We start from the raw sequence: 26,057 nt of genomic DNA on the forward strand, positions 1-26,057 counted from the left end.
AATACTTCGTTTCCTGGGCAAGGTCACAGGCTCACACCCTATTCAAACACAGACATACCCTTAAGACAGGATTTGTGAAGGAAAAGACAATAGGGAGGCTTTTCCATTTTCCTTGACCTTGCAGAGAAAACATTTGCTCAGTTTGGGAATCAAAAATGGTTCCAGGTCGGTCTTCCTGTGCTGATCTATGTATGTGCCTGTTTGGTACACTTATGAACATTACCATATATCTAAGACCTCAAAATTCCTATCACAGCAGCCGTGGCCCTCTGGCGTGGGGTGGAGTCCAACTCCGGCATCCTGCCTAGCCCAAGGGCCTCCTGGACCAGGGCAGTGGCCCGTCTAGTCCAGCATCCTGTATCCACAGTGGCCCCAAAGACACCTGCGGGAAGCAGGATTTGAGCATGAGAACCCTCTCCTCTCCGGTGGTTTCCTGCAGCTAGTATTCAGAAGCATTACTCTTCCTTTAAGTAATTTAAGGTGCTGGTTTTGACCTTTAAAGCCCTTCGCGGCCTAGGACCCTCGTACCTACGGGACCGCCTCTCCCGATATGCCCCAAGGAAGACCTTAAGGTCCATAAATAGCAACACCCTAGAGGTCCTAAGGAAGTCAGATTAGCCTCAACCAGAGCCAGGGCCTTTTCAACACTGGTCCCGGCTCTGCCTCATGAGACCAGGGCCCTGCGGGATCTGATATCTTTCCGCAGGGCCTGTAAGACAGAGTTGTTCTGCCTGGCCTTTGGCTTAGAATCAATTTGACTCCCTCCCCCTCTTTCTCTTTTTTCCTTTGTCCTCCTGTGATGAGGCTGCGTTTTAATGTTTTGATGTTTTATTTTAATCTTGTTTTTTAAGTTGCATTCCAATCAACTTGTTTTTATTATTGGTTGTTAGCCGCCCTGAGCCTGGTACTTGCTGGGGAGGGCGGGGTATAAATAAAATTTATTTATTAATTATTATTATTATTATTCTCTGTCCGTGAAAGCAGAGTATAGCCATTGTGGCTGTGAGCCATCAAGAGCCTTTCCCCCTCTGGATTTGTCTAGTCCTCTTTTGAAACTATCCATGTCGGTGCTCCAGTGGCAGGGAGTTCCACAGTTTAACCACGTGCTGCACGAAAAGAAGCCCTTTCTTTTCTCCGTCCCAAATCTTCGAACACTCAGTATAGTTCCTGGGAGTGTTTATATATGGGGGAACCTAGGGAGCTGCATTATATGCCAAGCGGCTCACTGATCCACCTACAGTACCTCCATACTGACTGACCATGGCTATCCTGGGTGAGGGGCCGTGCCTAAATGCCTCTGATGTTCTCAGTTTCAAATTTCTGAGGTTTAATTTATGTCTTCAGTTTTGCACGCTGTTTTTTTTTAGCGTTGTAAGCTGCTTTGAGACGCAGGTGGTGGAAAGTAAAGGTAAAGGTACCCCTGCCCGTATGGGCCAGTCTTGACAGACTCTAGGGTTGTGCGCCCATGTCACTTAAGAGGCCGGGGGCCAGCGCTGTCCGGAGACACTTCCGGGTCACGTGGCCAACGTGACGAAGCTGCTCTGGCAAACCGGCACCAGAGCAGCACACGGAAACGCTGTTTACCTTCCCACTATAAAGCGGTTCCTATTTATCTACTTGCACCCGGGGGTGCTTTCGAACTGCTAGGTGGGCAGGAGCTGGGACCGAAGGACGGGAGCTCACCCCGCCGCGGGGATTCAAACCGCCGACCATGCGATCGGCAAGTCCTAGGCGCTGAGGTGGAAAGTAGGGTGTTGATTATTGAAATAATAAATAAAATACAAGTAACAAAACAAGTAGCAGACTTTAATTGCAAAAGCAACCATGAGCTCAGTCCGGTTATGGCACAGAAAATGAATTTTATCTGGTTGGAATGCTGAACTGTTGAAGTGTGAGTGTATAAGTTTGTTTGTGTGTTGCACGTAGCTCTTCTTTGAGCTTGTATAAGAATAACTGTATAAGAATAATGTTAAAATCCCAAATTTATTTTACAAATATCAAGGCACATGGTCACTCAGTGCCACCAGTATATGCAAATATATAGAATCTTGGTTCACAATAAAAATGGAACTGGCTGGCGAATACTTTTCTTTTTATAAATCTTTACTATTTGCAAAGGGAATCTTTGCATGAGTTAATATTTTACTATCCCTTTGGAGCTGCTCTGCAAATTTCTACTTTTCTCCTTGCTGGCCATGACTCTTTACAGTTTAAATTTTTGATGCTCGGTTTCTTTTGTGTGTTTTTTATGTTTGCACTTTTTCTGCTGTTAACAAACTAATGATAAGTAAGTAAGTAAGTAAGTAAGTAAGTAAGTAAGTAAGTAAGTAAGTCAGTCAGTCCCAAAGCAGGTCGGATGAGCCTGAGACCCACTTTCCCCTCTGCTCCGATATCTGACGTACGCCACCTTGGGCAACCATGCCAACCTGCTGGCATGTTTTTACCGTCACTCACAGCTGCTCCAAAGTAAACCGCGATGGTGAAGGTGATGGCATGGGGTTTTGGCAGCTTCTTACCATTTCTTCTTTTTTTAAAAAAATACTTTTATTTTGCTTTAAACAAATACAGATAAATATAGACAACCAAAATTACGAAAGAAAATTCCTTAATAATATAGGGACGCAGGTGGCGCTGTGGGTAAAACCTCAGCGCCTGCCAACCTAGCAGTTCGAAAGCACCCCCGGGTGCAAGTAGATAAATAGGGACCGCTTACCAGCGGGAAGGTAAACGGCGTTCCGTGTGCTGCGCTGGCTCGCCAGATGCAGCTTGTCACGCTGGCCACGTGACCCGGAAGTGTCTTCGGACAGCGCTGGCTCCCGGCCTATAGAGTGAGATGAGCGCACAACCCCAGAGTCTGTCAAGACTGGCCCGTACGGGCAGGGGTACCTTTACCTTTTATAGACAACCAAAATTACGAAAGAAAATTCCTTAATAATAATAAAATGAAAAAAGCTAAAAAACTACAAAAAAATTAAAGTTATAGACCATAAGCCATTATGGGAAAGAAAAAAGGAAAAGAAAAGAAGGAGGAGAAGGGGGGGGGGGAGAGAAAGGAAGGAAGGAAGGAAGGAAGGAAGGGGGGGGGGAGAGGAAGATGAGCCAAAACCCAAGAAGGTTCATCTTGTACGCTTCCGTCAAGGTCACAACAGATCATTAGTCTTATCAAATCTCTCTATCTGCATTCCATAGAATCCCTCATCTTGGTATCAGGAAACATTTCCCTATGCATTATCATTCTAAACATAACCAGGTCTTTCTTGATGAATGCTTATCCCCTTCTTACCATTTCTTTCTCTTTCCCCCCATTCCTCTTTTTTAACAGACTCTTTCCCGGAAACACGATCGCTCGCCGGCCTTGATCTCGCATCGCGGCCAGGAGCCCTCCTCCCAGAATGTCAAGCTCGGGCTACCCTCCTAGCCAAGGAGCGTTCAGTGCAGAACAAGGGCGCTACCAGACGCATTCGGTCCAGTACACATTCCCCGGCGGCCGACACCAGCAGGTAAGGGGGGGACGCGGGGGGGAGGGCGCGCTCCCCAGGCACTGGCGCCGGAGGGCTCTCCATGGCTGCTAGAGCCACAATGGTCGTGCTCTTCCTCCACTGTTGAAAGCAATTCTTCTTGGTTGCTGGAAACCACAAGAGGGCTCTTGTGCTTGGGTCCCGCTTGTGGGTTTCTTCTTGGGGCTGCTGTGAGACCAGGATGCTGGACTAGAAGGGCCACGGGCTCAGTATTGTCAACACTGGCCGGCAGCAGCTCTCTAGGGCAGCGGTTCTCAACCTGTGGGTCCCCAGATATTGTTGGACTACAACTCCCATCATCCCTGAGCTCTGGCCCTGCTAGCTAGGGGTGATGGGAGTTGTAGTTCAACAACATCTGGGGACCCACAGGTTGAGAAACTCTGGTCTAGGGGATGGGTAGGCAAACTAAGTCCCGGGGGCTGGATCCTGCCCAATCCCCTTCTAAATATGGCCAGTAGACGGTCCGGGAATCAGCGTGTTTTTACATGAGTAGAATGTGCCCTTTTATTTAAAACGCATCTCTGGGTTATTTGTGGGGCATAGGAATTTATTTATTTTTTCAAAATATAGTCCGCCCGCCCCCCCACAAGGTCTGAGGGGCAGTGGACCGGCCCCCTGCTGAAAAAGTTTGCTGAGTCCTGAGCTAAGGGGACATTTACAGCCCCCCCCCCCCGAAGGTGCCATTGGGGATCAAACATGGGAACGTCTGTATGCAAAGCTACAGTCAGTAGTATTTATTGTTACCATCATTAGAATAATTTAAGCCAGTGGTTTCCCGTCCCTGAGCTCAGGAAGATGCATGACAAGAGTAGTTATCATGATGATGACAGGTCAGGAGAGGCTGGAGGAGCAGACAGTCTACAAAGTAAATGGATAAACGTTTATTGAATACACGGGGGGAAATGGTGTACACTTGAAAACATTGGCAGCATTAAGATAAATTCAACAGTGTAAGTAAGTTTTGATGGATGTAAGAATGGAATACTGAATGGTTTAGTTTCTGTAAAATATTCAGGGATTTATGATATGCAAAATGAACCATGGAAAGAGAGGAAGGGAAATCATTAATATTTTAAGGATGTTTAAATGAGTATTTCAAATTGTAAAACAGAAAATTTAATTGTGTGTGTGTGTGTACCGTATTTTTCTGTGTATAATATGCTTGCGGCTGCAACCAGTAGCCCATCCCCCCTCTGCACTATCCGTGTATAAGACGACCCCCGATTTATAACAACAACAACAACAACAATAATAATTATTATTATTTATACCCCGCCCTCCCCAGCCAATGCCGGGCTCAGGGCCGCTAACAAGCAATAATAAAAACAAGTTGAATGAATACAACTTAAAAACAAGATTAAAATGCAACATTAAAATATTGAAACATTAAAATGCAGCCTCATTTTTAACATTATTTTAGAGTAAACCTCGTCTTATACACGGAAAAGTACGGTAAATAAATAAATAAATAAATAAGTGTGTGTGTGTGTGAGAGAGAGAGAGAGAGAGAGAGAGAAAGTAAATGGATAAAATGAGCAAATCGAAGCAAAGGAAACACGGGTCATTTGAAAAGCAACGACCCACCAACCCCTCAGCTTTCTTGAAAGTGGTTGTGCTAAGGAGGCCTGTTCCTTAATTATTGCCAGCCTCGTGGCTCCTTCAAAAAACCATCCTCAAGTAACTGTCAATATTTGAGCAGCCAGTTGACCACTGTGCCAACCCCCGGACCAGGGAGCTAGAGGCGTGGGTTATGGCAGGCCCAGTTCTTAGCAGCTCATGTGAACCTCTGTGGCTGTGTTACAAGGGGAGCAAAGTATGTCCCTTCCTCCTCCTCCTCCTTCTCCTCTTCTTCTTCTTCTTCTTCTTCCTCCTCCTCCTCCTCTTCCTCCTCGTCCTCCTTCTTCCAAAAGAAACGAAAGGTTCTTCCCGGTTGGGGCTGCTCGGTTCTTCAACCTTGAGAGCAGAATAGCTGGTCAGTTGTCAATGTTTGACCAGGCAGGTGGCTGGCGTGCCAACCCTGAGTCGTAAGTACATTAGAGGAGCCCTGCAGGATCCGGCCAGAGGCTCCCAGAGCAGCTTACGTACCATCAAATAAAACCGGACAGTCCCTGCCTTCAGGCTTTACAATCTAAAAGACTCGGCAAAGAAAGAAAACAGGGATGGGGGCAGAAGAGGGGGGAAGCAAAGGCAATTTCTTAAAGTAAAATTGTAGTTCTTACAATGAGTGGCTGGAACAGTAGCAGTTCAGGGGCAGGAGGTCACTTTGGCGGAGCTGATGATACGAGCCCCACTTTTTGTCTAGATATTCTAAGCATGGGAATTTTTGGCTCACCAGAGGTTGCTGGACTACAACTCCCATCATCCCCAGAGAGTGTGATAGCCAGTGGCCAGGGATAATGGGGTTGGTTCAGCACCTTCTGGAGGGCCAAAAGTTCCCCGGTGCCTTTTCCGGACGCTGTTGTGACCAAAGCCCCATCACAGACACCCCAAACATTGGCCATTGCAGCCAGGGGCTGAAGGGCGTAACGGTTAAGAATGCTGTACTGTGGCCTGATAGAGTGGGGTTCGAATTCCCACTCAGCCATGAAGCTCACTGGGCGTGACCTTGGGCCAGTCGCTGACTCTCAGCCTAACCTACCTCACAGGGATGTTGTGATGAAAAAATGGGAGGTGAGGGGAGAGCTACATATGCCAGCTGGAGCTCCTTTGAGTAAAAGGTGGTATACAAAATAAAATGAAAATAAACGACATCTGGGCAGTGCCAGCTTGGGGTAGGCTGCCCTAGAAGGCGCTGCTCCCGTGAACATACAACTTGCAGAAACTTCCTCGGGAGGCGGTGGACTCTCTTTCCTTCGAGGTATTAAAGAAGAAGTTCGACGGCCATCTTGTCATGAGTTTCCACTGAAATGTGGCTGTATTTTAATGTTTTAATGTTGTATTTTAATCTTGTTTTTAAGTTGTATTTCAATCAAATCGATTTTATATCAGGTGTTAGCTGCCCTGAGCCCGGTCTTGGCTGGGGAGGGCGAGGTATAAATAAAATCTATATAATAATAATAATAATAATAATAATAATAATAATAATAATAATAATAATTTATTATTTGTACCCCGCCCATCTGGCTAGGTTTCCCCAGCCACAGCCACTCTGGGCAGCTTCCATAGAAACCAAAAATACACTAAAATCTCACACATTAAAAACTTCCCTGAACAGGGCTGCCTTAAGATGTCTTCTGAATGTCAGGTAGTTGATTATCTCTTTGACATCTGATGGGAGGGCGTTCCACAGGGCAGGTGCCACTACCGAAAAGGCCCTCTGCCTGGTTCCCTGTAGCTTTGCTTCTCGCAATGAGGGAACCGCCAGAAGGCCCTCGGCGCTGGACCTCAGCGTCCGGGCAGAACGATGAGGGTGGAGACGCTCCTTATTATGATGGATGCTTTAGTTGAGATTCCTGTATTGCAGGGGGTTGGACTAGATGACCCTCGGGGTACCTTCCAACTCTACAATTCTATTATTCTTTCTCCTAGGTTGGGGCTGTTCATTGTTTCTTTTTAAAAAATACTGACAAGGTAACCTGCCCCCCACTTTTTATCTCGTAGGAGTTTGCTGTTCCTGACTTCCGCCCTTCTCACTTGGAAGTCAGCCAGGCCACCCAGCTCCTGCAGCAGCAGCAGCAACAGCTTCGGAGGCGGCCCTCTTTGCTGTCTGAATATCACCCTGGCTCCGACAGGTAGGGTGCCCTCGATCTCTGACCTATTGTTACCTGATCACGTCACCTTTCCCTATATGCACCAACTCAATCGCTCCAATCTGCTCACCAGCCCTGTTGCAGGTTTCCGCATAATCCTTTTTCCAAAGTAAAAAACAACAACCCTTAGATTGGTTAGATTGGTTTCAACTAGGGCCAGGGCCTTTCAGTACTGGCCCCGACGTGGTGGAACACTCTGTCACAAGAGAGTAGAGCCCTGCGGGATTTGACATCTTTCCGCAGGGCCTGCAAGACGGAGCTGTTCCGCCTGGCCTTTGGTTTGGACTCAGTCTGACCCTTATGTTTCCCCTGATGGTTTTGATCTATGGGCTACTTTTAAAATGTGGCTGCATTTTAAACTGCATTTTAACCTGTATTTTAAATTGGGCTTTCCCCCCTATTATGTTTTTACTGTAATTTTACTGGTGTTAGCCGCCCTGAGCCCAGCTCTGGCCGGGAAGGGCGGGGTATAAATAAAATTTACAGTGGTACCTCGGGTTAAGTACTTAATTCGTTCCGGAGGTCCGTTCTTAACCTGAAACTGTTCTTAACCTGAAGCACCACTTTAGCTAATGGGGCCTCCTGCTGCCACCGCGCTGCCGGAGCACAATTTTTGTTCTCATCCTGAAGCAAATTTCTTAACCTGAAGCACTATTTCTGGGTTAGCGGAGTCTGTAACCTGAAGCGTCTGTAACCTGAAGCATATGTAACCCGAGGTACCACTGCATTATGATTATGATTATTATATAACTTAATAAAAGGAGCAGTACGTAAGAACATGAGCTGTCAGTTCTGCCTCTCCGGGTTCCCGGGGGCATTTGCGTTCATAATAGGGGATTTCATTTTGGAACCTCCCCTCTGGAACTGCTGACGGAAGGATGCTTAAACACGCCGGATTAAAGGCTCTGCCATGTTTTGGAGCGTCAGCGATATTTCAGCAGAGACTGGGCGGCCCCTCGCCAGGGGTGTTGCCTCTGCGTCCTGCATTGAAGATCTCCACATTGAGCAGGGGTTTGGACGCAGCGACCTCTTAATTTCCCTTCCGACTCTGCGATGCTGCGAAAACACCCCTGCCCACCCCAGATGTGCAAAAACGGGGCTGTGATTTACTAAGTAAATTGGAACACTCCCTGGTAAATCAGGGACAGCTGGTGGGTATGCCATTACACTTATTTCCTCTGCCTCTCAGGCCTCAGGAAAGAAGATCTGGCTACGAGGCCCAGTTCCACCCCGGCTCGTCGCAAGCTGATCATGATGCGCTGGATTCGAAGAGGCCGCGCTTGGACCAGGTTTCCGACTCCCACTACCAGCGGGTCAGCGCCGCGACGGTCCTGCCACTGTCCCACCAGCTGCAGGATGGGCTGCGTTCGTCAGACTTGAAGAAGGTAACGCCGGCTGGGGAGAGGCCGCTGCCAAGTCCTGCCTTTTTGCCCAGTTTGAGGCATCGGCTGTACAGCGGTTCCTGGTGTCCTTTTGGACTGGTAGGGCCGGAGTCAGGGAGCCCAACAGTAGGTGGCGCCAGAGCCAGTGACGAGGGGAGCCCACTCTAGGAAGCTCAGAGCTCCTCTGCCAAAGGAGTCTCACAGGAACAGAGGAAGCTGTGATACACCGAGTTAGACCATTGGTCCATTTAGCTCAGTATTGTCTGCACTGACTGGCTGCGGCTTTCCAGGTTTTCATGGGGGGAGTCTTTTCTCAGGCCTACCTGGAGATGCCAGGGATTGTACGTGGAGCTTTCTGCTCATGAGGCAGGAGTCTACACCTGAGCAATGGCCTTTCCTTGCTAAGTCACTGCGGCAAACTTGGGTAGACTTGGGACACTGAAGGGCAGCGGTCGGGGCTCAGGGCTAGGGCCCTTCAGCTAGCAGTATTCAGCAGCCAGGTTGCCTTCTGAAGCAAGACAGTTTGCACATATTACACCGATCCTGGCCCGACTGCATTCACTGCCAATTAGCTTCTGGGCCCAATTCAAAGTGCTGGTTTTAAACGGCTCAGGACTGCCATATTTCAGGGACTGCCTCTATCTGTACGAACCAACCTGGACTCTGTGATCATCATCTGAGGCCTTTCTTTGTTTGCCTCCTCTGCGAGAAGGGTGGCAACACGAGAACGGGGCCTTTTCTGTGGTGGCTTCCTATCTGTAGAATGCTCTCCCCAGGGAGCTTCGCCTGGTGCCTTCATTACATATCTTTAGGCACCAGGCAAAAACGTTCCTTTTTAACCAGGCTTTTGTTTGATTAATATTCTACGGCCTTTCAGAAGTGTTTGTGGAAGGGCGGGGAGTTATTTTTATTTTATTTTTAAAAAATGGTAACTGTTTGTTTGTTTGTTTCTATCCTCTATTTTTATCTTGTAAGCCGCCCTGAGATCTTTGGATGATAAATTTATAAATTTAACAAAACAAAACAAATATATTTCTCCTCTCCCCCCAGGAGTCAGCTTATGGAGGCAAGCATGACGGGCCGCCATCGCCGCTCTCAGGCCAGCCCTGCGGAGATGACCAAAATGCGTCTCCGTCCAAGCTGTCGAAGGAGGAGCTGATCCAGAGCATGGACCGGGTGGACCGGGAGATCGCCAAAGTGGAACAGCAGATCCTGAAGCTGAAGAAGAAGCAAGTGAGTTGCCGGAGCAGGGAGTGGGGATCACACCTAACCCTAGGCCTGCTGGATTAGGAATGTGTGTGTGGAAGTCTCTTGGCAGAGAAGAGATGGGATGGGGGGCAGGGAAGCCTTTGGCCGAGGATGAGGGGGTGCTGCAGGTAGGCCAGGTAGGGCTGCAGGTGGGCAGAGGCAGAGCAGGTTGGCAGGGGTGGGGTAGCAGAGGACGGGGCTGCCGGTCCTGTTGATGGGATCTGGCTGAATCAACAAAAGGTTGGTCCAACCAGGGATCTGGCTGTAGAGCAGGTGTGGGGAACATCTGTGAGCCTCTAGCTGTTGTGGTCCTCCAGATGTTCCTGGGCTCTAACCTTCCCATCAGAGTCCCAGGGATGATGGGAGTTGTAGTCTAGTAACATCTGGAGGGGACTGCAGGCTAGCCACCCCGGAGCTAGCTAGCAGAAGGGTGTCTATTTATTTGTCTTTAATAATAATAATAATAATAATAATATATTTATATTTATACCCCGCCCTTCCCGGTTCAAAAAACAACAAATTTAAAACACTTAATTGATGCAACAAAAAAAAACAGTATAAAATGTGATTAACAATAAATTCAGAATGCAAAAATCAATTTAGGGGGGAAATCCATCCAATAAACATTAGATGATCACCAGGGCTAGCTGGCTAAGTTAGCCCTATTTGGACCAGCGAGGAGACCACGGGAGAATTAGCTGTGGGATCCCAGAGCAGGTAATCTTAATAAAAAGGGGAGGGGGAGGGAAGGAAGGGGAATAAAAGATCAGGCTAAGTTCAAGTTGAAAGCCAGGCGGAATAGCTCTGTCTTACAGGCCCTGCGGAAGGAAGTTAAATCCTGAAGGGCCCTGGTCTCATGGGACAGAGCATTCCAGCAGGCCGGAGCCATCACTGAGAAGGCCCTGGCCTTGGTGGAGGATAATCTGACTTCCTTAGGGCCTGGGACCTCTAAACTATGATTATTCATGGACCTTAAGGTCCTCTGTGGGGCAGACCAGGAGAGGCGGTCCCGTAAATAGACAAGCTTTGTATGCATTGTGATGCCACATCAAGAGTCTTCCCGGGAGTTAAATGAAGTTTAATCGTAATCGTATATTTATATGCCGTTTAACCGTCGCAAACCGCAAGTGGTCTTTTGCAGAAAAGCAATATAAAAGTTTGTTAAAAAAATACTGATTAAAAAAGCAAACTTTAAATGCAACTCAACCTAAAAATTGTTTTAAAAGACATAATTCCAGTGTTGACAGTACTGTGCTAGATGGACCACTGGTCTAATTCAGGATAAAGCAGCTTTCTGCGTTCCTCTCCCTGTTCTAACAGGAGATGCTAGAGAGTTTCCCAAACTTGGGTCTCCAGTGTTGGACTACAACTCCCATCACCCCTGCCCCCCCCCGGTCCTGCTAGCTAGGGATGATGGGAGTTGTAGTCCAGCAGCAGCTGGAGACACAAGTTTGAGAAACACTAACATATTCTTGTCCACACCAGGGGGTGGAGAATCTCTGTGGCTTTCCTGCTGCCATTGGACCCCAATTCCCATCAGCCCCAGCCAGCGTGACCCTGTCGGTGGTCAGGGACAGATGGGTGCTGGAGTCGCAACAACAGCAGGAGGGTTCCACATTGGTGACTCATGGAGGAGGCAAAGCAAAGCATTTGATTGTTTGCTTCACCCCTGGTTTACCAAACCCAGTTTTTCCCCGGTGTAGACTTTTTAGTCTCCCTCTGCATGATCCCTGAAGGACCAGGTGCGCAGCCTGGGAGTCATTTTGGACTCAAAGCTGTCCATGGAGGCTCAGGTCAAATCTGTGTCCAGGGCAGCTGTCTACCAGCTCCACCTGGTATGTAGGCTGAGACCGTATCTGCCTGTGAACTGCCTCGCCAGAGTGGTGCATGCTCTGGTTATCTCCCGCTTGGACTACTGCAATGTGCTTTATGTGCTTTATGTGCTTTGAAGGTGACCCGGAAGCTGCAATTAATCCAGAATGCGGCAGCTAGACTGGTGACTGGGAGCGGCCGCCGAGACCATATAACACCGGTCTTGAAAGACCTACATTGGCTCCCAGTACGTTTCCGAGCACAATTCAAAGTGTTGATGCTGACCTTTAAAGCCCTAAATGGCCTCAGTCCAGTATACCTGAAGGACCGTCTCCACCCCCATCGTTCTGCCCGGACACCGAGGTCCAGCGCCGAGGGCCTTCTGACGGTTCCCTCGCTGCGAGAAGCCAAGTTACAGGGAACCAGTCAGAGGGCCTTCTTGGTAGTGGCACCCACCCTGTGGAACGCCCTCCCACCAGATGTCAAAGAGAACAACAACTACAGTACCAGACTTTTAGAAGACATCTGAAGGCAGCCCTGTTTAGGGAAGTTTTTAATGTTTGATGTATTACAGTATTTTAATATTTTTTTGGAAGCCGCCCGGAGTGGCTGGGGAAGCCCAGCCAGATGGGTGGTGTATAAATAATAAATTATTATAATTATTTTTTTTTTAACGTCTCTCTTTTTTTAAGTTCAAAAGCAAAAATACTCTGCAGCCTTGTGACTGGCACAGCCTGGTGGCTCTGCAATCTCTTTGTCCCTCGTTCCTACCTTTACAAATTTGCACCTTGCAGCAAACTGTTGATTCGGAGGCTGGCTTTCCCTCCCTCTCTGGTGACTCATTCCCGGTGAGAGCAAGGACCTTGGTACAGATGGCTGATTCTCTCTCCCTCCCCCCCATCGCTTTTTTTGTCTCCTAGCAACAACTCGAGGAAGAATCGGCAAAGCCCCCTGAGCCGGAGAGACCTGTCTCCCCTCCCCCCGTGGAACAGAAGCACCGCAGCATCGTCCAGATTATTTATGATGAGAATCGGGTAACACTTGCTTCTCCCACCCCCCTTTTCAAAGCCTCTTTTATATTTGATGCAGGGATTTGTACCGGGCACCAGTTCTTACTTGTGCCTGCGAGAGAGAGGATTCCCGTGTTTGCATGTTGTGATGAGCTGGGGTTGGTGACCTAGTGTGGTTTCATTTCGCATGCCAATTGATCGCACTTTCCCTGGGATGAGCGAACCCGGAAGCCGCCAGTTCCTATTAATGTCTGAACCCAGAAGTGAGGGTTGTTGCTGGTCTTTTTTTTTTAAAAAAAGATATTTATTAAAGTTTCAACATTTTACAAAAATAAGAAAAAAAAGAGAAAAAGAAAATACAAAGTAAAAACAGTTAAAAACAGATCAGTCATTCCATATCTTATCTTTCATTTGCTTGTTTCCCTGACCTCCTCACACCTCCCTTTTTTGTATTCCAGTTCAGTTAGTTAATTCAGCAAATCCTTTCCCTCTTTGGTTTTATCTTAATCTTTTATCTTAATATATTATAGCTTTAGATTATCACCTGTTAACAATCCAATTTTACATATTCCTTTATAACATTGCTACTAAAAACCACTTAACTTCAATCCAACATCATTCTAACATTCATTAATTTTGCAGTATTTCTGTAAATAGTCTTTAAATTTCTTCCAATCTTCTTCCACCGACTCTTCTCCCTGGTCTCGGATTCTGCCGGTCATTTCCGCCAGTTCCATATAGTCCATCACCTTCATCTGCCAGGGTTGTTGCTGGTCTTTTTAGGCTCATGGCTTGGATTTTTGAGCAAGTGCCTTGGGTCCCACCCCCTCTGGCCCCACCTCTTCCCTCCCTCTGAGGGATGGAAAAAGAGAATGTGGATGCAGAAACACACTTTGCTTTCCCAGAGCCTGGTCCAGTAGAATTAATGCGAACTTTTGAAAGCACGTAGAGCAGAAAGTGATGTATGGAAGTGAGAGCTGGACCATAAAGAAGGCTGATCGCCGAAGAATGGATGCTTTTGAATTCTGGTGCTGGAGAAGACTCTTGAGAGTCCCATGGACTGCAAGAAGATCAAACCTCTCCATTCTTAAGGAAATCAGCCCTGAGTGCTCACTGGAAGGACAGATCGTGAAGCTGAGGCTCCAAGACTTTGGCCACCTCAGGAGAAGAGAAGACTCCCTGGAGAAGACCCTGATGCTGGGAAAGATGGAGGGCACAAGGAGAAGGGGACGACAGAGGATGAGATGGTTGGATAGTGTTTTCGAGGTTACCAGCATGAGTATGACCAAACTGCGGGAAGTAGTGGAGGACAGAGGTGCCTGGCGTGCTCTGGTCCATGGGGTCACGAAGAGTCGGACACGACTAAACGACTAAACAACAACAAGAGCAGAAAGAGGAAGTGGGAAAGAGAGCCGCTCTTCCAACTTCCTCCTTCAGCTCTATGTGCTTTTCAAGGGAGAGAAAGGCAAACCTCAGAAGTATGAGGAGAGGGTCTGTGAGTGGGGAGTGGTGCCTCTTTGGCAACCCTTGGCTCCCTAACAAGCCAGAATCCCTAACAAACCATGGTTTGTTTTTGGGCTATGTGGCACTCCTGCTTTCGCTAGGCTAGTGAGTTTCGTGCTGCACCAGAGACTGCCTTGTTTTCTATGGCGAGAGCCAGTGTGGTGTAGTGGTTAAGAGCGGTGGACTCGTAATCTGGGGAACCGGGTTCACTTCCCCACTCCTCCACCTGCAGCTGCTGGGTGACCTTGGGCCAGTCACACTTCTCTGAAGTCTTTCAGCCCTACTCACCTCACAGAGTGTTTATTGTGGGGGAGGAAGGGAAAGGAGAATGTTAGCCGCTTTGAGACTCCTTCGGGTAGTGATAAAGCGGGATATCAAATCCAAACTCCTCTTCTTCTTCTAAGGAACGAGGTTGTCTTCATGAGTTCCCAAGAGTAAGTGCACCCTGTGTACAGTGGTACCTCGGGTTAAGTACTTAATTCGTTTCGGAGGTCCGTTCTTAACCTGAAACTGTTCTTAACCTGAAGCACCACTTTAGCTAATGGGGTCTCCCGCTGCTGCCACGCCGCTACTGTGCAATTTCTGTTCTCATCCTGAAGCAAAGTTCTTAACCCGAGGGTACTATTTCTGGGTTAGCGGAGTCTGTAACCTGAAGTGTCTGTAACCTGAAGCGTCTGTAACCCGAGGTACCACTGTATATAGCAGAAGTCATTTCTTTATTCCAAGTTCAGCTTTGCAAGAGCTTCCAGGGCAACATTTTGAAGCAGGCTTTAAGCTTCTCGTCTGCAAAGCACGTGGCCAGAGATCCACAAGTTTGGGGCTCGCTCAGAGCTGAATACAATGGTACCTCGGGTTACAAACACCTTGGGTTACAAACCCTTCAGGTTACAAACTCCGCTAACCCAGAAGTTGTACCTCGGGTTGCAAACTTTGCCCCAGGATGAGAACGGAAATTGCGTGGCGGCGGCAGCGGGAGGCCCCATTCTCAAAAGCGCGCCTTAGGTTAAGAACAGTTTCGGGTTAAGAACGGACCTCCGGAACAATTTAAGTTCGTAACTTGAGGTACCACTGTAAAAAGGTGTACTTGTTGGGACTTTCCCCTCTATCAGTTCACCATAATAAGACTAATAAGAATGATAAATAAATTTTGCATTTAGGAAGATGCAGTCCTCCAGATGTTGCTGGACTCCAGCTCCCATCAGCCCCTGCCAGCTCAGCCATTGGTCAGGGATCTGGAAGACTACATTTGCAGGGAGGGACACAGGTTCCTCGCCCCTGGTATATTCCAGAGGCTTTTTAAGCACCAGTCAGCCGGATCCTCCAGTGCCCAACTCTTTTCTGGTACCTTTCCGAGCACGGAAAGTGTGTGTTGCCATGCCAGGATATAGCGTAATCCTGTGGTTCCCTAACTTTTTGGGTGCACGACCCCCTTGGTTCCATAAACTCTACCCCATTGTCCCCTGCCCTGCCTCGTAAAAAGCATTATTTAAATAGCGGTTTGCGTGACCCACTAAGGAACATAACAGCACAATAAAATTCAAAACAGTTACAATTAACTGCACATTGATTCAAATCCAATTAGAACTATTTAGTTTAATTAATTCATCACAATTGGTGTCCTCAGTCCAGTGACACCAGCTTTTTAAAGTCCGAGAGGCATTTATACCTTGAGCACCCCATTGCCTCTTAGTGCCCCCCATGCAATCCCACCGCCCCCTAGGGAGCTGTGCTGCCCACTTTGGGATCCACTGGCGTAGTCCATTCCACATTTGCTAATCACCTGAGGGGCAGGTGGGCCGTGAAGCCCCTTCCCCGGACATCCCACCCAGCCACCTCTCTGACTGCTTTAATTGAGGATGCCCCCCCCCCCCCGATCTTTTGAGCACAGCCGTGGGAACAGTGCTCTGTGTCTGTTACCAAACTCCTGCCTGATGCAACATGGTGGTGGCGACACTGAATGTACACAGGCCTGGCTGTAACCTGTGTGTGTGTGTGTGTGTGTGTGTGAGAGAGAGAGAGAGAGAGAGAGAGAGAGAGCGCTATCTCTATTCTCCCCGTTGTGCAAGCGAGAGCCATTTCCATGGTCAAAGAGGAAGGCGAGGTCAGCGCAAATAACCTCCGTTTCAGCTGGAAAGTTCAGCTGGTCTTGGGGGAGGGATATTTTTGCCAGGACGCAAGACCTTAAAATTCGGATCCCAAAGCTCTTTGGATACCAAGGAAACCCCTGGGTCCAAGTGCAAGTATCCAAGCAGCCTCCTGGCCCTTCAGGCATGGTAGACCTTTCCCCCTCCATCATCGCCATCAACGACAACAACAACATATTTTAGCACCGAAGCATTGAGGGGGAGCTTTGCATCTCGGTTGTGAATCATAGAATCATAGAGTTGGAATAGACCAGAAGGGCCATCGAGTCCAACCCCCTGCCAAGCAGGAAACACCATCAGTGAAGAACCAGGGTTGGGCAGGGGAGAAAAGAAATAGGAAACACTTCCCCCACCAGGGCAGAAATGGAACTGGGTTTGGGATGGACAACCCTCCTTAGAAAATATTTTTGCTCTCAGAATGTTGTGTGAAATGTTTCCTTAATATATGTATGTGTGTTTGTATATATCTATATGTTTGTGTGTGTGTGTATTTTCTCTTAAGTGCCCCAGTGCTATGTCTTAGAATAAGGGACAGATTGAAGGAGGGAGCGTGTGTGTGTTTGTTTATAGACAGCTATCTATATCCATTTAAACCTGTGTGGGTGTACATATCTGTCTATCTATCCATAGAAACTTATCTGTGTGTAAACATAATCTAGATCTATCAAAATCTGTGGGTGGGTGCCCACATCTATCTACCCATAGAGAACTCTCCGTGTATACCTACCTTATCTGTTGAAACTATGTATTTGCATACACATCTATCCATAGAAACCTCTTTCTGTGTGTAAGCCCATCTATTTATATTGAAAGCTCTCTCTGTGTGTGTACACCTCTGCCTATCCGTAGAAACCCCTGGTGCGTGTGTATACCATGGGTAGGCAAACTAAGGGCCGGATCCGGCCTAATCACCTTCTAAATCCGGCCTGCGGACGGTCCGGGAATCAGTGTGTTTTTACATGAGTAGAATGTGTGCTTTTATTTAAAATGCATCTCTGGGTTATTTGTGGGGCATAGGAATTCATTCATCCGCCCCCCCTCAAAATATAGTCTGGCCCCCTGCTGAAAAAGCTTGCTGACCCCTGTCCTAGAACCATGGAGTCCATACGGGAATTGAACCTGCAACCTTGGAGCTAAACCAACTGAGCTCTCCAGGCATACTTCTGCCGAATCAGCCCATTGATCGGCATTGTCTAAACGGATTGGCAGGTGCTGTCCAGGATCTCAGGCCGGACTTGCCTTTTCCCAGTTTTGCCTGGCAATTGTGGGAACTCAACCTGGGACCTGACTCAGACCAAGGTGGCTTCTTGTGTTCCTGCTTCAACCCTTTTTTTCGGAACCATGAGGACTAGGGTCTTTCTTTGCTTTTATGGTGTATATCTATATCCGTTTATTGAAATGTGTGTACATATCTCTGTCTACATACAGTGGTGCCTTGCAAGACGAAATTAATTCGTTCCGCAAGTTTTTTCTTCTTGCGAGTTTTTCGTCTCGCGAAGCACGGTTTCCCATAGGAATGCATTGAAAATCAATCAATGCGTTCCTATGGAGACCGTCCGGGGACAGAGAGGAAGCGCCGCGCGCCTTCCCCTCTGTCCCTGGAGATTGCGGGGCTGGCAACGGGGAGAAGCAATCTTCTCCCCGCCGCCCCTTGCTTCAAAAGAGGTCCGGGGACAGAGGGGAAGGCATGTGCGCCTTCCCCTCTGTCCCCGGAGATTGCGGGGCTGGCAACAGGGAGAAGCAATCTTCTCCCCGCCGCCCCTTGCTTCAAAAGAGGTCCGGGGACAGCGGGGAAGACGCACTGCGCTTCCCCGCTATCCCCGGAGCTTGCGGGGCAAGCTTCATTTTGCGAAGCAAGCCCATAGGGAAATGCGTCTTGCGAAGCAGCTAAGAAAACAAAAAACTCCTTCGTCGAGCGAGTTTTTCGTCTTCCGAGGCGTTCGTCTTGCGGGGTACCACTGTACATGGGTGTATATATATATATCACCTTGCTGATATGCCATCCCATGATGCCTTTCTTCTCCCCACCCTGGTTTTGCAGAAAAAGGCCGAAGAAGCCCACAAGATCTTCGAAGGCCTCGGCCCCAAAGTCGAACTGGTGAGCAACCTGATAACTTTGGTGGCCTTTCCACGTGTGTCTCTTTCTCAAACTTGCTTTTAGCTCTTCCAGCGCAGGGGTGGGGTGGGGATTCTCCCCACAGTTTCTTGGGCCCCGCTTCCCAGTGAGTTGGGAGCTCTCCAGATCTGGGAGGGCACTAAGTGTCTTGGTGGGTCGTGAACTTCCTTTGAACTGGAACGCCCTGGCCCAGCTTTCTAGGGCGGGCGGGTGTTCCTGGCTGTGCTGGCTTTGTGCCTGCCGCACGTGCGTGGCGGTGCTTAAAGTGCCCTCTGAGTGAGGTTTGCTATTAAACAAAAAAAAGCTTGCCCTGATGTTTTCTGTGCTGTGGCTCTGCCTTTGCAAGGGGTTGGGCCAGACAACCCTTTGGACCCCACCCGACACTACAGTTCCACAATTCCTTGTGCTTCTTACCTTGTGTCAGATGGCAAAGGTTGTTGCTCGCGAGTAACCGGGCAGGACTCCAACCTGTGTTTTACAGGTTTCATTTAGGTGCAAAACTATTGAACCCTCTCTCTGGGTGTGCAGAACCCCAAAGTTCATGTCTGCCTCAATCGCTAGCAGAATCCGGGAGTGCTTGTTTCCTAGACCTCCCCCAGCATAAAAGTCTTGTTATGCCCAGCCTTTTCCTTCCCTCTTTGCGCTTTAGACTTCTGCGCAGGGTGGGTGACGGAAGGGGCGTGCTTCCCTCCTGGCCAGCTTTGCCAGGAGCGGTGTTGAGGCTCCCACCAGCATCCTCTGGTCCTTTCACCTCTTCCCCCCCAGAGGTGGGGTTTTCCTCATCACCGGAAGAAGAGCTGCTTTGCAAGATTTTCGGAGGCTCCCTGTAACACAACTTCCCCTCTGTTTCCCACCCCTGATCTGATGGCACTTCCCTGACACCTTGTTTCCTTTCCACCCCCTGCTCCACAGCCGCTCTACAACCAGCCGTCGGACACAAAGGTGTACCATGAAAACATCAAAACGTAAGTGCCTCGCATCACCACCAGCATGATGGTTCCCCAGCCTAGATGGCTTTGAAAGAGGGTTGGACTCTTGTATATGCAACTGAGAGATGGATAGTGAGAAGTCCTTTTTACTCACTTCTCTCTCTTTTTAAGAAATCTTTCTTTTCCTTTTCATTCCATTCTTGTTTCCTTTAATACAGTGGTACCTTGGTTCTCAAACTTAATCCATTCTGGAACCAAAGCGTTCCAAAACCAAGGCACGCTTTCCCATACAAAGTAATGCAAAAACAGATGAATCCGTTCCAGACTTTTAAAAACAATCCCTAAAACAGCCGTTTAACATGAATTTAGCCGTGTTAAATTTAAAATTTAGCCATGGATCCATAAACTGAAAGCAGTAAACAATGTACTGCAGTCACACAACCAGTCCATCAGTAGCTCCACACAGCCACAAAAACATTACAAAAAAGAGCCGCAAAAACAAAAACGCAAAATTAATAGCAAAAAAAGACAGACAGCAGCGTAACACTCAAATCGGAAGCATTAACACTCAGAACAGAGCACATTTGGCTTCCGAAAAAGTTCACAAACCAGAACCAGAACACTTACTTTCGGGTTTGCAGTGTTTGGGTTCCAAGTTGTTTGAGTACCAGGGCATTGGGGGAACCAAGGTACCACTAATTAATAATAAAAATAAAAATAAAATTTTTATTTATACCCGGCCAAGACCGGGCTCAGGGCGGCTAACACCAAATATAAAATACAGTAAAAACATTTTTTAAAAAACCAGTGGATTAAAATACAGGTCCTGTATTCTTATCTCTTGGCTCTCTTTCCTTTCCTGCTCTGCTCTGGTCTTTTGTATTTTGTGTGGTCTTCTGCATGTTAAGGTGCAGGTGAAGGTGATGCTTCGTGGAGAAAGGACCCTGTGTGAAAGGCAGGGAAGGGAGGATTTCCCGGGGTGGGAGGATGGAAGGAGAAAGGAAGGCTCCCAGGTGGGAGCTCGGAGGGCCTACCTTTCTCTGTGTGGGACAAGTCAAGATTTACCGGTGAAAGATGACTTTGTAACACCCCCCCTTCTCTTTTTCCCAAGTTTTTATTTAGTTTGGGGTTTTTGTTGTTATAAAGACTTAATAAAAAAGAGGATTGGACATATTCATGGAGGAGAATAAAGCTCTCAAGAGCTACGCAGGGCTGCCCTTGAAGCTGTCCCAGAAACTCCAGAATGCTTCAACAAGACTCCTCACGGGGTCTTTGCCATGGGAGCATATTCACCCAGTGCTTTTCCTGCTGCACTGGCTCCCGGTGGAGTACAGGGTCAGATTTAAGGTGCTGGTTTTAACCTTTAAAGCCCTTCACAGCCTAGGACCCTTGTACCTATGGGACTGTCTCTCCTGGTATGCCCTGCGGAGGACCTTAAGGTCCATAAATAGCAACACCCTAGAGTTCTCGGGCCCTAAGGAAGTCAGATCAGCCTCAGCCAGAGCCAGGGCCTTTTCAACACTGGCCCCGACGTGGTGGAGCGCTCTGTCTCATGAGACTAGGGCCCTGCGGGATCTGATTTCTTTCCCGCAGGGCCTGTAAGACAGAGTTGTTCCACCTGGCCTTTGGCTTGGAATCAACGTGATCCCCTCCCCCTCTTTCCTTTTTCCTTTCTCCTTCTGTGCTGGAACTCCTATTTAGGGACTTCCCTGACTTTTTTCTGGCCCACGTAGGACCAGTCTGGATAGTTGGCCTTGGTGAAGAGTTGACGTTTACATCCCCAAAAAGTTTTTGATTTGAGTTTCTACTGAAATGAGGCTGCATTTTAATGTTGTACTTTAATCTTGTTTTTTAATCAATTGTTTTTATACCTGGTGTTAGCTGCCCTGAGCCCAGTCTTGGCTGGGGAGGGTGGGGTATAAATAAAATTTATTATTATTGCCAGCTACAATAGCAATGCTCTGCCTCTGAATATTTCCAGTTGCTGGAAAGGGAGGCGGGAGAGAGTGTTCAGATCCTGCTGGCAGGCCACTTTGAGAACAGGATACTGGACTAGATGTGCTACTGGCCTGATCCAGCTAGGCTATGCTGTGCCTCCGCTGTTGGAGGCAAGATGTCTCTGAAGCCTAGTTGCTAGGGATCGCAAATTGGGATGTCCCTCTTGCAGGCTTCCCATGGGAGGGTGTGCCTCTGGTTGGCCGCTGTGAAGACGGGATGCTGGACTCAGTGGGCCCCCTTTGGCCAGATCCAGCAGCCACGCTCTCTTCTTATGCCCTTCATTCTCTTTTCTTGTTAGGAACCAAGTCATGAGAAAAAAACTGATCCTCTTTTTCAAGAGAAGGAATCACGCCAGGAAACAGAGGGTATGGATCTATTTATTTGCTTATTTTTTTGTCCTCCTGCACATAAATTTTTGGGAGCGGCCGGTTAGCTTGTTGTTAGCACAGGCTGTCTCTTCCCTTCCCTTAAAACGCACCACAAAACTCGCTGTCATTCGTCAGTTATGAGGGTATTTATTTCGGTGCTGAGAGTTGTCCGTTATACACAAAGCACAGCACACGTCATTCACCTACCTGTAAGTGGGCATAGGTGGCAAATACCCAAACCTTACAGATGGCTCTCCTTTCTGGGTTCAGAACTCAGCACCCCAAGCCCCACAGGTAAGAGAAATGCCCCTAAATATGGAAGCTGTTAAATTTGGGTGTGAATAAGCTAACTGTGACATTAAGACATACTAGCTCACTCGATGAAATAAAAAATGAATGGAATTTAGCTACACTAGGATGCATCAAAAAGGGTGTGTTTTACATGAGAAGTGCCTACAAAATTACCAACCATTTGATTTTGTGTGTTCTTTGTTAAAAACGAAACAGAGCTCTGATTGAGCTGAAACAGGGCAAAATTAGGCGGCTTGGTGCATTTCTGGGTTGCACATAATGCTAAACCGTGGATTATTAAACTATATTAAATTGTGACTTAGCATTATGTGAGAGCCCAGATCAGTACCTAATTTATGGTTTGTCAGCTTGTTTTAAGATTAATCATTAGCCAAGGATTTGTATCTGGCTTATAAACGTTAGTTGGTATTAACCATAGCTTAGCATTACGTGCAAACTCGGACCTCCTCCTTAACCATGGTTAAGGAGCCATGAGTGAACAGCAGCGAAAAATTCGAGCTGCTGTCAAGGATCACCTGTTCTCCCTGATGCTTTTAAGTATCCTGTGATGTGACAAACCCAGGTTTAAGTGATGGGCTTCAAGGTGCCTCAGCTTTAATGATGGTTTACGCTAACCATGGTTTAGCAGTATTTGTGAACCAGGTCTCTATGCCCTGCTGAAGACGCCATCTTTTCAGTTTCGTGTCACTCAGTGGCATTCTAGCGTTCATGTGTGCAAGAGAGACCTTTTTTTAATCCAGAAATTGGGGGGCTCGGGGCTGTGTGTGGAATTAACCAGGAGCAGAAAATCTGTCAGCGTTACGACCAGCTGATGGAAGCCTGGGAGAAGAAAGTAGACCGCATAGAGAACAACCCCCGCCGGAAGGCAAAGGAGAGCAAGACCCGCGAGTATTACGAGAAGCAGTTCCCCGAAATCCGGAAGCAGAGGGAGCAGCAGGAGCGGTTTCAGAGGTAAACGGGAGTGCGGGTCCAAATGGTCTGGAGGGCACCAGGCTGGCAAAGGCCAAGCTGGTCCAGCCTTCTGATTTCCCCCAACAGCACCTGGGTGGTGTCTCCCAAGTGAGACATTGATCAGAGGGCCATATCACAGAGTGGTGTAGGAGAGGCAGTGTGGTGCAGTGGTTAGCGTGCTGGACTAGGACCTGGGAGACCAGGGTTCAAATCCCCCTACTCAGCCAGGAAGCTCAGTTGGTGATCTCGGGCCAGTCACTCACTCTCCGCCCAACCTCCCTCACAGGCTCGTCGAGGACAAAATGAAGAGGAGAACCACGTCCGCCACCTTCAGCTCCTCAGAGGAAAGGTGGGTTTCAATGAATGAAATAAGGAATTCAGTTGGGGATTCCTTCTGCCTGTTTTGTGATTCCTATCCTCCTCTCCTTTTAAAAGCTACCTTAAAAGGAAGAGGCCACCCCACACATATCCTATGGTGGTGCAAATTTCACGCATCAGTTGGGGGCTCTCTGAAATGGGCGCAGGCCTCCTTCCCTGGGCTGGATCAAAACGTTTTGCAGTTGCATCAACATTGTGTTAGGATAGCCTTCTTTACCACCCTTGAGAGCAGCAGGCTGTACACAGCACATTCATCTCTGCCCTCCAAAATCTTGTCGCTGTTCCTTGTCCCTCCGTTATCTGCCACCTGAGGCGGCTGCATTACTCTGCCTCATGATAGGGCTGACCCTCTTGCTGCTGATAAGGTGATCCTCAGTTCTCATCTTATTTATATGTAAAAGGTAAAGGGACCCCTGACCATTAGGTCCAGTCGTGGCCGACTCTGGGGTTGCAGCGCTCATCTCGCTTTACTGGCCGAGGGAGCCGGCATACAGCTTCCGGGTCATGTGGCCAGCATGACTAAGCCGCTTCTGGCAAACCAGAGCAGCGCACGGAAACGCCGTTTACCTTCCCACCGGAGCAGTACCTATTTATCTACTTGCACTTGACGTGCTTTTGAACTGCTAGGTGGGCAGGAGCAGGGACCGAGCAACGGGAGCTTACTCCGTCGCGGGGATTCGAACCGCCGACCTCTGAACGGCAAGTCCTAGGCTCTGTGGTTTAACCCACAGCGCCACCTGTGTCCCCTATTTATATGTAGGAGAGAGCTAAAAACAACCTTTTCCTCACATCTTTTGCCAAAGCTAGCATGCATTCTGTCCCGTCCAGCCCTGAAGAGGCTGGCTGACCACACCTCACCCTGATACTGCCAATTGTTTTCCTGTTCTCAAAAAGAGCTACTTTATATCTTTTCATTTTGGTTTCCCTTTCTGTTGTTGTTGTTGCACCCCCAGGGTGGGGCAGAGAGGGACCGGACTTTCGGCGACCATCGCCCGGAGCGAGCACGAAATCTCGGAGATAATCGACGGGCTCTCGGAACAGGAGGTGAGAACCAGGCTTCTTATTTATGTTATGTATCCAGGGCAGCTGTCTACCAGCTCCATCTGGTACGCAGGATGAGACCCTACCTGCCCGCGGACTGCCTCGCCAGAGTGGTGCATGCTCTAGTTATCTCCCGCTTGGACTACTGCAATGCGCTCTACGTGGGGCTACCTTTGAAGGTGACTCGGAAACTACAGCTAATCCAGAATGCGGCAGCTAGACTGGTGACTGGGAGTGGCCGCCGAGACCACATAACACCGGTCTTGAAAGACCTACATTGGCTCCCAGTACGTTTCCGAGCACAATTCAAAGTGCTGGTGTTGACCTTTAAAGCCCTAAACGGCCTCGGCCCAGTATACCTGAAGGAGCGTCTCCACCCCCATCGTTCTGCCCGGACACTGAGGTCCAGCACCGAGGGCCTTCTGGCGGTTCCCTCATTGCGAGAAGTGAGGTTACAGGGAACCAGGCAGAGGGCCTTCTCGGTAGTGGCGCCCGCCCTGTGGAATGCCCTCCCATCAGATGTCAAAACGATAAACAACTACCTGACATTCAGAAGACATCTTAAGGCAGCCCTGTTTAGGGAAGTTTTTAATGTATGATATTTTAGTGGGGTTTTTGGTTTCTATGGAAGCCGCCCAGAGTGGCTGGGGAAACCCAGCCAGATGGGCGGGGTACAAATAATAAATTATTATTATTATTATTATAGAGCATCTTTACCCTTCTCTTCAGCCGAAAAGGCTCCCAGAGCAGCTTACATACGATCAACGAAAACAAGACAGTCCCCTGCCTGCCTTACAATCTGATAAAAACCAAAACATGACACACATAGCATCTTTGAATTTGGAAGAGGGAAGGGTGCAGTCACCTTGTGCTGAGTCCCTTGCCAGATATATTCTTACAAGCTCCATCCTCTTCTCCTTGTCAGGAGACCCCGTAGTCCCTTCCCAGAGCTATAATTGCCTTCACAGGGAACTCAGGGGATTGTAGCTCCGGGATGGGAATAGGTATACAGTGGCACCTCGGGTTAAGTACTTAATTCATTCCGGAGGTCCGTTCTTAACCTGAAACTGTTCTTCACCTGAAGCACCACTTTAGCTAATGGGGCCTCCTGCTGCCGCCGCACCACTGGAGCACAATTTCTGTTCTCATCCTGAAACAAAGTTCTTAACCTGAAGCACTATTTCTGGGTTAGTGGAGTCTGTAACCTGAAGCATATGTAACCTGAAGCGTATGTAACCCGAGGTACCACTGTACTAACAACTCTCAGCATCCTTAACAAACTACACTTCCCAGGAGCCTTTGGGAGAAGCCTTGAATGATTAAAGTGATCTCGTAGTGTTTTAACTGTATGGGTGTGAATGTGCCCTTGGCCTGACCCAACTGGGCTCTTCTGAGGTAGGCTAGTCAGAGGGGGCTTTGTGGGTCGAGACGGGTCTGGCCCAGACCAACGCAGCAAGCCTTATGGCTGGGACATTCTTACGTGTGTGAACATGGATTCGAATCCTGAAGTCCAGCGTGGTGCACACATCCCATAACCTGTGCTTTTTATAGCCTGATCTTATGCCATGTTCAGCACAGCATGTTTTCCCTGTCCTAAT

General features: G+C 48.3%; 1 protein-coding gene across 6 annotated transcripts in view; it reads left to right on the forward strand.

Annotated features, from left to right (window-relative positions):
* The window catches only part of NCOR1 (nuclear receptor corepressor 1), a 117,467-nt gene that overhangs the window by 17,224 nt on the left and 74,186 nt on the right, over positions 1–26,057 (forward strand). For 3 of the 6 annotated variants that reach the window (XM_077919776.1, XM_077919780.1, XM_077919779.1), the window contains exons 2-12: positions 3,323–3,500; positions 7,119–7,249; positions 8,457–8,652; positions 9,700–9,882; positions 12,630–12,743; positions 18,408–18,464; positions 19,395–19,447; positions 21,708–21,774; positions 22,868–23,040; positions 23,327–23,388; positions 24,356–24,462. In XM_077919776.1, the coding sequence (XP_077775902.1) occupies positions 3,393–3,500; positions 7,119–7,249; positions 8,457–8,652; positions 9,700–9,882; positions 12,630–12,743; positions 18,408–18,464; positions 19,395–19,447; positions 21,708–21,774; positions 22,868–23,040; positions 23,327–23,388; positions 24,356–24,462 (1,251 nt within the window). In that variant the 5' untranslated portion in view covers positions 3,323–3,392. Of the gene's footprint in view, positions 1–3,322; positions 3,501–7,118; positions 7,250–8,456; positions 8,653–9,699; positions 9,883–12,629; positions 12,744–18,407; positions 18,465–19,394; positions 19,448–21,707; positions 21,775–22,867; positions 23,041–23,326; positions 23,390–24,355; positions 24,463–26,057 lie in introns of all 6 variants that reach the window. The other 3 variants (XM_028707995.2, XM_077919777.1, XM_077919778.1) reach the window with 3 other exon arrangements.

This window comes from Podarcis muralis, chromosome 15 (genome assembly GCF_964188315.1).
Source record: "Podarcis muralis chromosome 15, rPodMur119.hap1.1, whole genome shotgun sequence".
NCBI lineage: Eukaryota > Metazoa > Chordata > Lepidosauria > Squamata > Lacertidae > Podarcis > Podarcis muralis.